This window comes from Phalangium opilio, unplaced genomic scaffold (genome assembly GCF_054372755.1).
Source record: "Phalangium opilio isolate 3A_F unplaced genomic scaffold, DU_Popi_V2 ptg000209l_1, whole genome shotgun sequence".
In the NCBI taxonomy this organism is placed as follows: Eukaryota; Metazoa; Arthropoda; class Arachnida; order Opiliones; family Phalangiidae; genus Phalangium; species Phalangium opilio.
In genome coordinates, this window is record NW_028324217.1 from 8,369,605 (window position 1) to 8,385,385 (window position 15,781).

Sequence of the window (15,781 nt, forward strand, 5' to 3'; positions counted from 1 at the left end):
GAAAACATCTTTCTAATTGTGTACCAACAACGCGAATGAGCCCAAAACAGGGAAACACAACCTACCACACTTACGATAGTTTCACACTTACCAACCGTTACCTCTCTAACTGAGACAGTGACACAACAAACTGCATTTGTTATTTATCCTAATTCAACTCCTCTACTCCGTCTCTATTAACATTAATACTCGACCTATTTTAACTTTCCAGGGTTTCCATGATCACTAATACAGTGGGCTAGATTCTTAAATACTCGCTCTATATTAACTATGAAATGTGTGCTCTATATTAACTATGAAATGTGTGCTCTATATTAACTATGAAATGTGTGCTCTATATTAACTATGAAATGTGTGCTCTATATTAACTATGAAATGTGTGCTCTATATTAACTATGAAATGTGTGCTCTATATTAACTATGAAATGTGTGCTCTATATTAACTATGAAATGTGTGCTCTATATTAACTATGAAATGTGTGCTCTATATTAACTATGAAATGTGTGCTCTATATTAACTATGAAATGTGTGCTCTATATTAACTATGAAATGTGTGCTCTATATTAACTATGAAATGTGTACGTGTATCTTGTTTGTGGCTACACACACTGAAAGTAAATGCGTACCATAAAAAGCATGAAAACACGAAGCTATTATCCGATTACGACCAGACCTTTCACTGGTCTGGGCTGCGTTCAGCAGAGCTCACCAAAAAAGACAGCGGATTAGGGAAATGTTTACCGGTGAGCTCTGTCGTCATAGCTTTTCTCCGGTCATCGGCGTTTTATAAATGACGCTAGCGCAATAAAGCCTGCAAGGTACCAAGGCTTAACAAAAATTGTATGATAACTTATTTATAGAGATAGATAACAACTTTTATAATTAAAATTAGAAACTAACATTTCTCTTAACATTCTCGCGTGATCAACTGGTTTCACGCCAATTAATTAGCTATAGTCCCATAGAGCTATTTGTATTAATTCCTCCACGTTATCCAAAAGCCGACTATTTTCTTTGAAGACCGCGCTAGCTAAGCGCTAAGCACCGTGACGTCAAAATTCAAAAACCCGTTCTGTAGGATACTGCTAACATCGCTGGGCTCTGCTGAACGCGGTGCAGATTTCCACCATGATTATAATATCTAAGCCTAAAGTGTACTTAACTTTCGGCTCACTCTGAACCGTTAATGTCTCTGCATTACAGAAACGAAATCCAAACCCAAGCGTTTACTTTTTGGTTCACTAGGCCTATTGACAAATAAAAGTTCATTTGACCAACATAGTAGCGTTGTGCTTGTATTCACTTTAGAAAGGATTATGCTATAAACAGATGTAGTATAGCTTAGGTAATATATAAACATCCATTTTAAATAATAATATTAAAAAAAATCTTTGGATTATCAAAATGAAATAGAGCTTTAAAGCTACAAAAGTACTAAATTCATCATAATTACGAAAAATATTTCATCATATTCACTTTATATTAAGGATAAAGGGAATATTATGGTTCTGTAGGATTTCTTTACACATCAAAACAAAACGAACTTCTAACGCAGCGCACTGCGGCACTAGTGTAATAACGGACGGACACACACAGACAATAACATAAACTGCTTTTAACTCTTTCTGTATTAATTTTGAATTGAGAAACAAGATTATCTTAAATATTAAAATGAATATAATTAATATTTAATATTTTCTTCGTTAGTTATTCGCCTTATTGAACGTTACATCGTTTTAAAAAAGAACAATTAAACATTCTTGAGAGACTTGACTAATATTGGCGTTTGAAATGAAGCATACGCCGGTTGCTTCGCCTTATTCAAATAGGTAGTATATAAGGGTGTCGAACTACGGTTAAAAGCAAGAACAACCGCAATTGCGAAAACCTATCGTGGACAACCCACCCTAGGGAGGCTAGACGTTTCTCGTAACCCTAGCTGATCGCCGCGAATGTCTTAAACCAAACGATGACGATGGAGTAGAAGCCAGGTGTGCAGACTGGTGTCCATGTGGGATGGACAAAAACAAAGACCAGAAGATGGTGGTGTAGAAGCCAGATGTACAGACTGGTGCCCATGTGGTATGGACAAAAACAAAGACCAGAAGATGGTGGTGTTAGAAGCCAGTGTGTACAGACTGGTGTCCATGTGGGATGGACAATGACCAGAAGATGGTGGTGTTAGAAGCCAGTATGTACAGACTGATGTCCATGAGGGATGGACAAAAACAAAGACCAGAAGATGGTGGTGTTAGAAGCCAGTGTGTACAGACTGGTGTCCATGTGAGATGGACAATGACCAGAAGATGGTGGTGCTAGAAGCCAGTGTGTACAGACTGGTGTCCATGTGGGATGGACGAAGGCCATAAGATGGTGGTGATTAGAAGCCAGTAAGTACAGACTGGTGTCCGTGTGGGATGGACAAAGACCAGAAGATGGTGGTGTGAGAACTCAAATAGAGTAGCCATTTCCGTGACTGTGAAAGCAGTTCGGAAATGGCGAACACGTTTGCTCCGATTTGGAAACTGCGAACGCGGTCACGTGGGTGTAACAACAGACACACACACAGACACACAGACAGACACACAGACACACAGACAGACACACACGATCGTTACAGAACCTCTCCGTGACATACGTCACTCGGAGAGGTAAAAATAATCTGTTTCGGGACTTCGCGTAAATTTTCAATTCTACAGGGCCGGTAGGCCCTTGTAGATATGACTTGATACTCTTTTGTAACGTTAAATCAAAATTCACATGCTTTTACCAATTTTCCTATGGAGATTAACATGGGGTTTTTCGTGATATTTAACCACCTCTAACTGAAAAACTAGAGCGAAGTTACTTTTCGGAATACTCTTAATTTAACAATTAAGTATTCAGGGTGTGCAATCGGCTAGTCTAATCAGAAACAATTAAGTCTAAGTATGTTAATTTTAGTTAATTACAGAAGTACTTGTTTGGACCATCGTGATTGGACATAATAATAATGCTAGAGCTCTTCGAAAACTCAAAATAACGAAGTATCTATGGTGTAGTGGTTATCACGTCCGCTTTACACTCGGAAGGTCCCAGGTTCGAGCCCTGGTAGATACATGATTTGACTATCGTTATTGGACACAATAATAAGCTAGATCTCTTCGAAAACTCAGAATAACGAAGTATTCATTGTGTAGTGGTTATCATGTCCGCTTTACACGCGGTAGGTCCCGGGTTCGAGCCCTGGTAGATACATGTTTTGACCATCGTGATTGGACATAATAATAAGCTAGATCTCTTAGGAATCTCAGTATTACCAGGTATGTGTAGTGTAGTGGTTATCTCGTCCGCCTAACACGCGGAAGGTGCAACGTTTGGGCCCTGCTAGATACATGTTTTGACCATCGTAATTGGACATAATAATAAGCGGTAAAGAAAACATAATTACTCAAAATTTAATTACATTAAGACTGAAGCGACAGATATTATATAAAAACGTCTTGGTTTGGACCAAGGCCGAAAAAACAAACGATATGTGTGAGGTTTATCAATTGACTGAAGTTTCAGATATTGAAATTTTTTCTACTTATTTTTATACACTCAATCCTTAATCAATATTTAATTCAATCAACTGATTTTACTGTTAATCGACCTAGTCCCTCTAAATTAATTTAAAAAATTACATATCTACGCTTTTTCAAGAACAATTACATTTTCCGAAAACATTTTATCATGAAATTAATTATTTTGAAGGGATTTCGTGTCGATACTCACTAACTTGTGAGCATCTTGACCGACATAGTTTTAATTGTTGCTGGCTTGACAAATTTTCAAGTTTGCACCAAAAGAAGTTTAAATCTGTTTTAAGTTGTTGATAAGACTGTCGTTTAGAGTGAATGTCGTCTACTTAAGACAAAGCAACAAAGTTTATCCTGTGTGGTAAAGGGTAAAGATCACATAAACAGAAATACTTCTCAGACTTGTTATATTCATTTCCCGCGGAAATAATATGGTTAAACAAATCATTCATTACTAGTTATGCCAAGAAGGTCACATTTAACTCCGCCACCCCCTCCCTTCCTCTATTTTCCCAATATATGGCATTTTATAATCACCAGTGGTTTCAGTGTATGGGTCATCTGAGCCGTCGCAACACACTCAGCCAATATTACCATAGACTGAGTTATGACCAAGAAATTCTTAAGTACGGAAAAGGAAGTTCCAGTGCAACTTTACCATCAAAGAGGCGACAATAGAAATGTAGCATTTCGATATACGAAATTAAATGTATAAATTCGCGCAACACCCTTGTTTGGCATCCACGATCAAATATTTACATTTTCCATTCGAGTTATGCCAAAGTTCGCTTGCTTGTTTTAGACATCCAGTAGAACATTTCAAATATTCAATACTGTATCCTCAACATGATAAATTAATTTCACGATAGAATGTTTTCGGAAAATGTAATTGTTCTTGAAAAAGCGTAGATATGTTATTTTTTAAATTAATTTAGAGGGACTAGGTCGATTAACAGTAAAATCAGTTGATTGAATTAAATATTGATTAAGGATTGAGTGTATAAAAATAAGTAGAAAAAATTTCAATATCTGAAACTTCAGTCAATTGATAAACCTCACACATATCGTTTGTTTTTTCGGCCTTGGTCCAAACCAAGACGTTTTTATATATTTGTTCTCGTTTTGCAATTTTTTTTTTCTCTCCTTGTATGTAATTTTTTTTTTATGTTCCGTTGTTAATTTTTTTTTTGTTTTGATATTCCGTTCGAAATCTCTATTGCCTACGTTTCGCCATGCTTCCTTAGGCTTTCGCTCCTTGCTCAACCCTAGTGGGGGGGTTTGTAACGTTGGAATATAGATTCCTTGCTAAACCTGGTTATTTTCCATGCTCGATGGCTTCTCGCTATTTTGGAGATTTTCCATCGTTCTAAAAGACCCACACCTGAGGAGCGAAGGGCTAACTAGAGCTATTGAATAGAGATGGAAAGAAACTGTTTGGTTATCGGCTTATCGTCAACACGGGAGCAAGGGACTTTACCTGTTAAGCCCTTGCTACCCTTTTTGTATAACTCTTCAGATTTGGTTTGGCTCTCTTTCGAGAGAGTCGCAATAAAGTGTACTATTTTTAAACTTACCCCAACCGGCTTGATTATTATTTAAACTTAGTCAAAAATAAGTTAAAACTTTGTAGCTCGTTAATTAATTAGCCTGTGGGCTCAAAAACACTATCGACCGCTACAGACGGTTCGACCTTTCGTCCTCAGCGTCCAAAAAGAGAATCTCCTCTTCTAATATCTTCTTCGGCCTGGTCCTTTTGGTTCTGGTCCTCTGGGCCTTTCCCTTTCGTTGACCTCATCATGTTTTTCATCGACTCCGTGTGTCATGGGTTTTCTTACGCTACGTCAGAGGTTTACCTCTTTGAAAAATATATTTACACCTTTGCAATCTGCAGGTGTTTTCTTAACTTACATCTATACAATATTGTCAACCCTGTTTTCTAGTTATTATAATGGGGTATTGATAAACGGGGGATAGAGGGGTAAAGTTTAAGGAACTACTGTCGTAGTATCCCAATAGATGACCTGGCGGAACAAATGGGTAACCTCTGCAGCAGGTCAACCACGCCCGTTGAGTAAAAGAATTCAATAGATATTGTTCAGCTTGAGATCCCGAACGACCAGCATCAGGGACCCCGTGACTAAACAATACTATTGAAGTTCTTTGAGCTTTAAATTTAACTTATGGAATTTAAGAATGGTGTTTTTGCAATCATTTGAATGCGTGAATTTTGAATTTGGAAGAATTTTAAGTCATACCAACATGAATATTTATTAAATTGGGAAAATAAGTAATTTGGACGTTACATACTTTTTCACATTTCAAAGATCGTTAGGCATTTCAAATTTATGGAAAAAAAACATGTCCGAAAATTAAGTACAACAAAGAAGAACGGTTTTTAAGCGTAATTTTATTTAAGCGACAGTACAGATTTCAATATTTAATCTGTATTCTAATTACATTATCTCTGGGGCTAGATGTTAAAGCGTAAGATTTTCTCGGCAGAAATGCAAACGCATTCTCCGCTACTGTTACAATCTCCTCCCAAAGTGGGATCAATATCTCTACAGGTAGCATCGCAATCCTTCCAATTTCCAAACGGTTTTGTGGCGTTAGATACACAATTGACACCTCTATGGTCTAAAAAACACGAAAAAAATGTTAGTACCTTTGACGGAATTCTTATATCTTTATCGATTTATGTGACAATGAATATGTAAAATCTAGCTCTAACGGTGTTGTTTTTGACTACATCCAATCATAAGTTCATAAGATATGTTCCATAAGTTTGTCACTGGTTACTGAGAGCTTGTCATGAAGTGAGTCGTGACGTACGTGAAACGTCATAGATTCTCGTAAAGCGGCGTCTGGTGAGGCGCTGTCAAAGGTTTAGTACAGGCCCAATAGCAAAACCGATGGTAGTCAATTCTCGCGTCGTTCCCAAACTGGGTCTCAGTAAATCTCGAGCATTACTAATATAGGTAGTGTCATACTTATGGAACATAACTTATAAACTTATGATCCACTATATATTTGGTCTGAAACCGCGTCTCTGTTCGACCAAATTCCTGATTTGACCTATTCCCCTTAGATCAAATGTAGCATTGACACAGGTTAGCCTTAGACAGTGCTATTTGGGTCTATGTCTTTTCATTTATTTTAGAGTATTTCTTTATACTTTGAGGGAATTAGCCTAACCTTCATTATTTTACGAATTTCAATAACTGCAGAGTATTTAGTGTTTCAAGTTATCAAATGAAACCTAACATAACCTGTATATCTTTCATTCATTTTAGAGTATTTAATTTTACTTTGAGGAACCTAGCCTAGCCTCCCTACTTTACCTAACATAATTCTATATTTTTTACACTGGTACTTTTTCGATACGAAAAATAAATAGACTAAAACTCCAATGCTCTAGAGCCGAATTTTTGACGCCATCTTGGAAAATGGCGTTTTGAGCAAACACCTTATTTTGCTTACATAATAATCTTCAAGCTCCTTATTATCCGAAACATTAAAAAGAAAGATAGGGCAAATACAGAGGAGATTATAGGCGCCACCTGTTGTGCGGTTTTCATGCTACTATCTACACATTTCTCTGTCTCTCGATGTAGGCCTAGTTGAGAAAAAAAGTGCTACAAAGTTTTAGAGAAAGTATACGTAAAATTTACACAGTGGTTCAGCAGCGCAGACCGTAACATTTGGAAATCTGAGCAGGTCATCCCTGCACTCCAAATTATTCATCATATCTCTGTGTTTTCCGCTGAAAGCGTCACCTCTTCTTCGGCAAACGTCCCCATCCGCAACATCCAGTGCGGTACAAAAACCTATTTCTGCGTGGAAACACACACATCGTTCTTTTCCCTCTTCACGTCCTTTAGTGCAATCTCCCGCCAACTTGGGATGCAGCTTTCTGCATTTCTCGTCGCAGTTCATCCACTCGTTATCATAATCTTCAGTGCAAGTACCTATTGATCCTGAAATACAATTTCGTAAGAAATGTATTTTGAACCAAAATTGGTTACGATGGTGTGTTTAATCAGTGAAGTATTTGAAATACGCTCTGGTGGATCGACTCGGTGGATTTGGGGTAAATCATAACCCGCCTACCCAAAAGGGTCAAAACCGAAGAAACCGGCCTCCATTAAGTCCCTTAGGACCCTAGCCAGGGTTAAATCAAAACCATTCAGGTTTGAATATGAAAGATACAGGATTACATAAAACGGGATCAGATTCTGCTCTGTATTTCGAATGCATTGAGAATTCATCATGTCATTGCTTTCTCATCCATTGTTCCTCCATCTTAGAATCCAGATATAAATATTTTGGGGAAAAATTTGAAAACCTCATTCTGACCTCGACTAGCCTGCCTGAATATCGTTGACCATTGAGATAACTAGACTTTTACGAGGCTATGGTTTACTTCTATTCCATTAATGGATATATCACTTTTGTCAGAAAACCAAACCCTATCCGGTTTGGTTTTGAACCCTTATGGTCATATGTAATGGATCGGTACAGCACCAATATCATTCCCATCATGGATGTTATTTAAACCATTATGGGCATATGTAATGGATCGGTACAGCACAAATATCATTCCCATTATGGATGTTATTTAAACCATCATTATTCCCATCATGGATGTTATTTAAACCATCATTATTCCAACCATGGATGTTTCTTAACCCGTTATTATTCCCACCATGGATGTTATTTAACCCGTTATTATTCCCATCATGGGTGTTCTTTTAACCGTTATTATGCTTATCATGGATGATATTTTAACCGTTATAATTCCCATCATGGATGTTTTTTATACCGTTATTATTCTTGTAATCGATGATATTTTAACCATTATTATTCCCATCATGGATGTTATTTAAACCATCATTATTCCAACCATGGATGTTTCTTAACCCGTTATTATTCCCACCATGGATGTTATTTAACCCGTTATTATTCCCATCCTGGATGTTTTTTAAACCGTTATTATTCCCATAATCGATGATATTTTAACCGTTATTATTCCCACCATGGATGATATTTATACCCTTTTTGGTGAAAGCTACATAAACTTCTCGATTGCCGTGTAAACACCATCCTCTCGTTTCACCCCAACTATATTCATAGTAGCTAGAAACCGATTACGACCGGACCTTTCAATAATCTGATGGCCACCATAATGCTTTATTTTAGTTTAAAATCTAAACCCGATTATTTAAATGTATATTTGACTTTCGGCTCACTCTGAACCGTTAATGTCTCTTCATTACAGAGACGAATAACAAAACCCATATTTTAATTCACCTCGGGCCTCAATTGTCTACTCTTAGATTCTCTAGGCCTATTATGGATAATGGAGTTTTCCGACGAAGTATAAGCCTTCGCGTTCTTTTTGTATTATCTAAAGCAAGGATTATTCTATATACAGATGTAGTATAGCTTAAGTAATATATAAACAGCCATTTCAAATAATAATATTTAAGAATATCCTTGGAATCTCAAAATGAAACAGAGCCTTAAAACTACCTAACTACTAAAAGAATCGAAATTACGAAAATATTTCCATTAAATAACTTTATATTACGAAAAAAGGAATTATTAAACTTTTGTAAGAAATCTTTACACAAGCGAACTGCTAACGCAGAGCATTAGTATAGCAACGGACAGACACACACAGACAAACACATATACTGCTGTTTAACTCTTTCTGTATTAATTTTGAGTTGATAAACCAGATTATCTTAAATTCTAAAATAAATATAATTAATATTATATATTTTCTTCGTTAATTATTCACCTTGTTGAGCGTTACATCGTTTTAAAAAAAATAATTATACATTCTTGAGAGACTAGACTAATATTGACGTTTGAAATGAAGGATACGCCTGCTGTTTCGCTCTACTCAAATCAGTAGTATATAAATGATGCAAATCTCAGATATTGATAAGGGCAGCGCGACTGCGTGAACTTTTGGTGGAAGCCCCACCATGGACACCAGTCTGTACTTACTGGCTTCAATACACGACCATCATCCGGTCTTTTGTCCTTACCACATGGACACCAGTCTGTGCTTACTGGCTTCTATCTCTATCATCATCGTTATGGTTAACACAGACGCAGTGATCAGCTAGGGTTACGAGAAACGTCTATAGTCTGTCAAACGAAAGAAGAGCCCTGAGAAATTTGTCCAAATTGGTGTCGCCACCATCGACCCCATAGTACTTTATCAACTTGTTTTGTTTTGTCAATAGTCGTCTGTAATATAGTCTGCTATTATGTCATTAAAATATATTGCAATGCTAGTTCAACAAAGATAAAACTGGTGTCTTTTCGTTAATTTTGATTTATATTCTTTAATACTCGATTATCGTAAAAAACCATGAAACATAAACATATTAAATATGTATTGCAAAATGTATTGGTTCTATTGCGATTAAGCCTATCTGTTTATAGCAGACTATGTTACAGACAACTATTGACAAAACAAAACAAGTTGATAAAGTACTATGGGGTCGATGGTGGCTACACCAATTTGGACGAATTTCTCAGGGCTCTTCTTTCGTTTGACAGACTATAGACGTTTCTCGTAACCCTAGCTGATCACTGCGTCTGTGCTAACCATAACGATGATGATAGAGATAGAAGCCAGTAAGCACAGACTGGTGTCCATGTGGTAAGGACAAAAGACCGGATGATGGTCGTGTATTGAAGCCAGTAAGTACAGACTGGTGTCCATGTGGGATGGACAAAAACAAGAAGTTTGTAGTGTTAGACAGTGTAAGAGGAATACAATTTTAGAAATTTCCGGGAACTGTATATGCGGTTCGGAAATTGAGCACACTTTTGCTCCGATTTGCAAACTGAGAACGCTGTCCCCTGGGTTGTAGCAACAGACACACACGTCGAAATTAGGACTCTCCGTGACATAATTCACTCGGATAGGTAATAAAAAATAAATTGTTTCATTAAAAGTTGGGAAACCAAAATAAACGTCTCCGAGTTGAGACGAGGACGTACTCTTTCAAACAAAAATTTACTTTCTAATCACAGGTCCATTAGTCAATGAGAAAAACCGGACATACATAGTTCGCATTTGGCGAGTTATTGCCGAGGGCATTTGTAAAGGTTGAAGCGTATAATCATTTTCTATGTATCCTCAATTCTAATGCGAAGCTAATATCTATCACTTAAATGTGGATTTAACTTTTGGCTCACTCTGAACCGTAAAGACCTCCTTAAAGAGGGCACGAAACAAGGTCAATTTTCGTTTTTATCTAAGATATATTATTTCATAGAACCGATCGTTTCAACACTGGGATAATGAAGTATTAATATACATATCATCTGTTGAAGTTACAATTTACGTTTACACTATATATAAATGTAGTAAAGCTGAATTAAAAATTAAACACCAAATTTGAAATGTTAATATCAAAAGATGTTCTTAAATATTGACATGAAACATAGTTTTATACCTACACAACTACTAAAAGAATCGTAATGCCGAAAAATATTTCCTTTCAATATTCTGCAAAAAGAAAATGTTACCGTTTTGTAACAGATCTTTTCAACCTACTCGCTTTATATTAACATGATATTAACTTTGGTATGCGTGTAGTGTTTCGATTCAGATGCAATCTTCATTACTCGTTCTATATAAACTCTCTCTTGTGTCATTCCAAAGAAAGAGGTTTATCTTAAATAATTAAATAAATGTAACTGATTATTAAATATTTTAATCGTCAGTAATTTATGTTAATTTTAGTTAAGTCGGTTTATGAATCTTAATTCCTAAAATAATTTTAAACACAGATATCTTTAACGTTATACTTCTAGGGAACACCTATATCAGAACTTTTGTAAATTTAGGGTATATAAGGCGATTGATTCACACTATGGGAAAAGAAAATGCGCAATTGCGTGAACCTTCGGTGGAAGCCCTGCCATTGGGTGGCTAGACGTTTATCTTAACCCTAGCCCCTCCCCGCGTACATTTTACGCCTAACGACGATGATGGAGTAGAAGTCAATGTTGCAGATTGGTGTCTATGTGGTATAGACGAAAGTGTGTTAGAAGACATTAAGAACAGATTATTGTGCTTGCGGTGTGTTGTTGTTAGAAGCCATTAAATAGCGGTTGGCATTGGGTGAAACAATGGCGGTTAGACGTCTAAGCAGATGAAGGTGTAATGGAGAGTTAATGATTAGCGTTAAATAAGATGGATAAAGCAAGGAAGTAAAATTTTCTGAATTTCTGTATACTGCGAACTCGGTCCGGAAATTGGGAACACGTTAGCTCCGATTTGCCAACTGCGAACGCGGTGACAGACAGACACACACAGACACGTCCAGTGTAATACCTCTCCGTGACGTCATTGTCACTCTGAGAAGAAAAAACTATGGCTGTGTCAACAGTTTAAATTTAAACTAATGTGCCAACGTTTAAATTTTATGCTTGCATGTTATGGAATAGAGTAAAAATTGTTAACTATTTTTAAACCAAATTTTAACCATATACCCTAATTTTCCATTATCAAACCTAATATGGAATATAGAACAATGTATGACTATGTCTATACCATATTTTAACCAGATATCCTGACTTTCCATTACCAAACCATATATGGAATAGAGAAAAAATGGTTAATTATTTTTAAACCAAATTCGAACCATATATCCAACTTTCCATTATCAAACCATATATGGAATGGTCAAAAGTTTTTAACATAAACCATTTCTTAACCATATTTTAACCACTTATCCTAATATGCCATTATCAAACCATATGTGCAACAGTCAAACATTTAAGATAAACCATTCATACACCATCAATGGTTTGCCAATCAAACAAACCATAATCACACCATTGTTTAGCTAAATTTAAACCATTAATGGTGCAGCGGGAGAGGATATACCCTTTTTATACCATTTATGAACCATTATTTTTTACAGTGATGTTTCTCGTAACCCTAGCAGATCGCTACTCCCCTAACGATGGGAGTAGAAGCCAAAAATTGCTTTCTACGAACACGTTTGCTCCGATTTGCCAACTGTGAACGCGGTGACAGACACACACACAGAAACGAACAGTGTAATACCTCTCCATGACGTCATCGGAGAGGTAATAAAAAATGAACTAGTTACCTGATAAAACGCCTCCGCAAATATTCATGTTGTCGAATCTTCCCAAATCTTTAAAACATTTAAAACCCCACAATTTTTCATTTAACTTGTGACTCCATCCTTCGTCTGGGGAATCCTTTTTCAATTCAAAACAGTCAGTTTTCTTCCCCTGACATACGCCTAAAATAAAATAAAAACCTAAGCCTTTTCATTCATTTTTAATCCATATCATTCAGTTTTAAACTTTTCACAAAACACCTAAAATAAAATGTAAGAAATTATGCTTAAAATGCATAAAGAGACATTACAGAGTTTAAAGTGATTTGAGTTTGGTTATAGGTTTTCAAAACAAAGAGTTTTATTAGTAAATAATTTTGTCTGGGAAGCCGCGTCCTTTTAATAGGACTAAGCAGAAGAAGGATGACCGTCTGTATCCGCTTAATATTTCAGTTACGTAACGTGATTCTTAACTGGTTCACCCTTTTTATTTGCTCTCCTGCTCATCAAACTTCAGATGGGCATCACACCGTGGGGTGAGTTCTAAAACTGTATGGTACTAAATCCTCAGCAATCAACCCACAAACCTTGATTGTCTTGACGTGGGGAAAAAATCGCCAAGCACATGCGCCTTGGTGAATAGTTAAATGCTAATAGAGTAATGATGAGGGAACTATTTATCGCGTATGTGATTCGGTTTAGGAACCTTGCTCCAAATGTTCTGACGTTGGGATGAATCATGTTACAATTACTCCGCAGTGTGGTACACTTCTCTTGAAGAGAAGTGTTATATACTTCTGATTGTAATAAATATTTCATAACGGGTTATAGAAGTAAATTTTGATCCTGCATATAATATGATAATAAAGTTTTTTTTTCACTGTCTCGTACATTCGGAAACTGGCAATCGTGTTTCCGGAAATTGACGGCCAACAATCGTTTAGTACTTTTAAATAACCTATATATTTGGTATGTGCACTAAAAGTCACTGTGTAACGTCGACAAAAACTGTTAGGCATAACCCACGGTTAAACAAGCTGAGAGGTGCTCAAAATATTTTAGAAAAATCTACTTTGAATAGCAGAACAACTTCCGCTAGGACATCCTGAAAATTTCAGCGATTTAAAAATACGCTCATATCACGTCTTTTGTACATTAAAATATTCGTTAAACAATTGATTAAATTTTCAATTCAGTCCACTATAAGTTTAGAGGACTATGTCACGTGATTTGTGATGTGAAACAGGACTTTATATAAATGGTTATGAACTTTTTGTACAGTTAAATTTTATACTCACTAATGCCCACTGTTGGACTTGCACTGTAATCTTTTCCTTTAAAATGATAACCACCACATAAGCAACTAGGAAAGATCAAAAAGAAAATTCCTAAAGATAAATATCGGCAATTCAAACTTTTCAAAGTCATTTCCAACGATTTGAAAAACAACAAACGAGAAAAGGAAAGTTCGGCTTATCGTGTGGTTTGAAAAACGTTAGTGCTGACGCGATCACGAATTTTCACTTTTATATTGCGTAGTTCTCAAAATGTAATATGATGTTATACCTATTGTTCTCTCATAATCGTTTTCATTTCTATTCAAACTTGGACATTTAGGAAGCGTATTTATGTAAACGCATGTAATACCCATTGTTCTGCCACTATAATTCTCATAACAATATCATTTCTTTTCAGACGACATTAACGAGGAATATTTTTTGCATATCAAATTGCATTTTAACAATGAGGCACATTGTCTTGCCATAAGCACCGGAAAAAAATAAAAAAATAGAATGAAACTGTAATGTCCATTGAAATGATGATAATGATAAGGTGTGGTTATAAAACACACCTAACTTTTCGTTGATGTTTTGTTCGTTCGTTATTTCGTTCCTTTACCTGTTTGTACCACACGAAAAACAGGTCTGGCTAGAAAATGATTTAGACAAAATCCGCAACGAGGATTCGCATGTCTGGTTTAAAATGTTGATTGAGTTGGAAATAAATTAATTCTATGAGTAAGCGTGTTTATATAAAAACTTGTTGTACACCAACCGTTGGGTCATCTCTTATATAACCTTAGGAACTTAGAAGACACGGGTACTGTACTACTTTGTAACTTTAGCACATACGTAACTTACATTACCACCCCTGTCACACCTAGCTAAACGAAAATCCGGATTTGCGTGACTTGTTAAAATTATAACCAAGTCATGTGGGCCTAAAATCACCAATTTATCGAAACCTAAAGAATAAATTGGAGCTCCAAAAGTTTAACATTCGCAGTTTTATTTAATATTTATTATTTGAATTATAAGAGTAGGAAAATTTTTATGCCGCTTTTTATATGGGGTGTGGTGTGGGCCCGATATAGTACTCCTTGATATGTTTAATGTTTAAAAACAATTTTTGGTGTTGCAGATGGTGCTATATTTCAAAATGACGTTAACAAAAATTATATTGAGGGTTTGACGGATAACTCTGGGTTCCTTCGCTGTTAGTCATGTATAGTTTCTTGAAAATATCTTCTACATAAAACAGTTGAGTAGTCTTTGAGTTGTTCAACAGCAAAAGGTCACTGGAGAGAAAATAACGATATGAAACTACTTTATCGATTTTTTATCAGGAATACAAAGAATTCTACTTGATATCTTTAACAGGTCATTTCTGGGTCTTTCTGCTTGTATAAAAGGGGAAGACGTTTAAAAACGGTCACCTCTGACATCATGCATAATGTATTTGAACTAAGAAACCACGTGATATTGACGTAGCCAGCGACTCGTGCCTTGATTTACGCGACCTATGAGCGTCGAACCTGAATGTAAAAAAAATTTCTTTACCTGTTCTGAACGAGTACATAAAGGATGGGCGGTTGTCCTGTATATGTGAATAGCCAATGAAACTCGATGAAGGAGGATCTGGCGGTTTAAGAAAGTTTTAAGCCCTTCACCTTACCTTCAATCAGATATTAGTATGGGGACAAAATGTCCTAAATCGAGGATGCATTAATCGTTGTTTGCTTTTGCAAAAGATAAGATAGTGTGGGAAAATTTGCATCCGTCCCTTTGAGGTAACATTATATTATAGCAATCAAC

At 36.1% G+C, this 15,781-nt stretch overlaps 1 protein-coding gene and 1 non-coding gene across 2 annotated transcripts; one reads left to right on the plus strand and one right to left on the minus strand.

Moving 5' to 3' along the window:
- Positions 1-3,027: 3,027 nt before the first annotated feature.
- TRNAV-UAC (transfer RNA valine (anticodon UAC)) lies at positions 3,028-3,100 on the plus strand. The gene has a single exon. It is a non-coding gene; the product is annotated as a tRNA-Val (tRNA).
- A 2,914-nt stretch (positions 3,101-6,014) lies between these two features.
- LOC149618863 (uncharacterized) lies at positions 6,015-7,518 on the minus strand. Its single transcript, XM_089854385.1, has 2 exons — positions 7,233-7,518; positions 6,015-6,198 (listed from the first exon to the last, which is right to left on the minus strand). The coding sequence occupies exons 1-2, from the start codon at positions 7,495-7,497 to the stop codon at positions 6,032-6,034; spliced, it is 432 nt and encodes a 143-aa protein (XP_089710511.1). The 5' UTR covers positions 7,498-7,518; the 3' UTR covers positions 6,015-6,031.
- Positions 7,519-15,781: the final 8,263 nt, after the last annotated feature.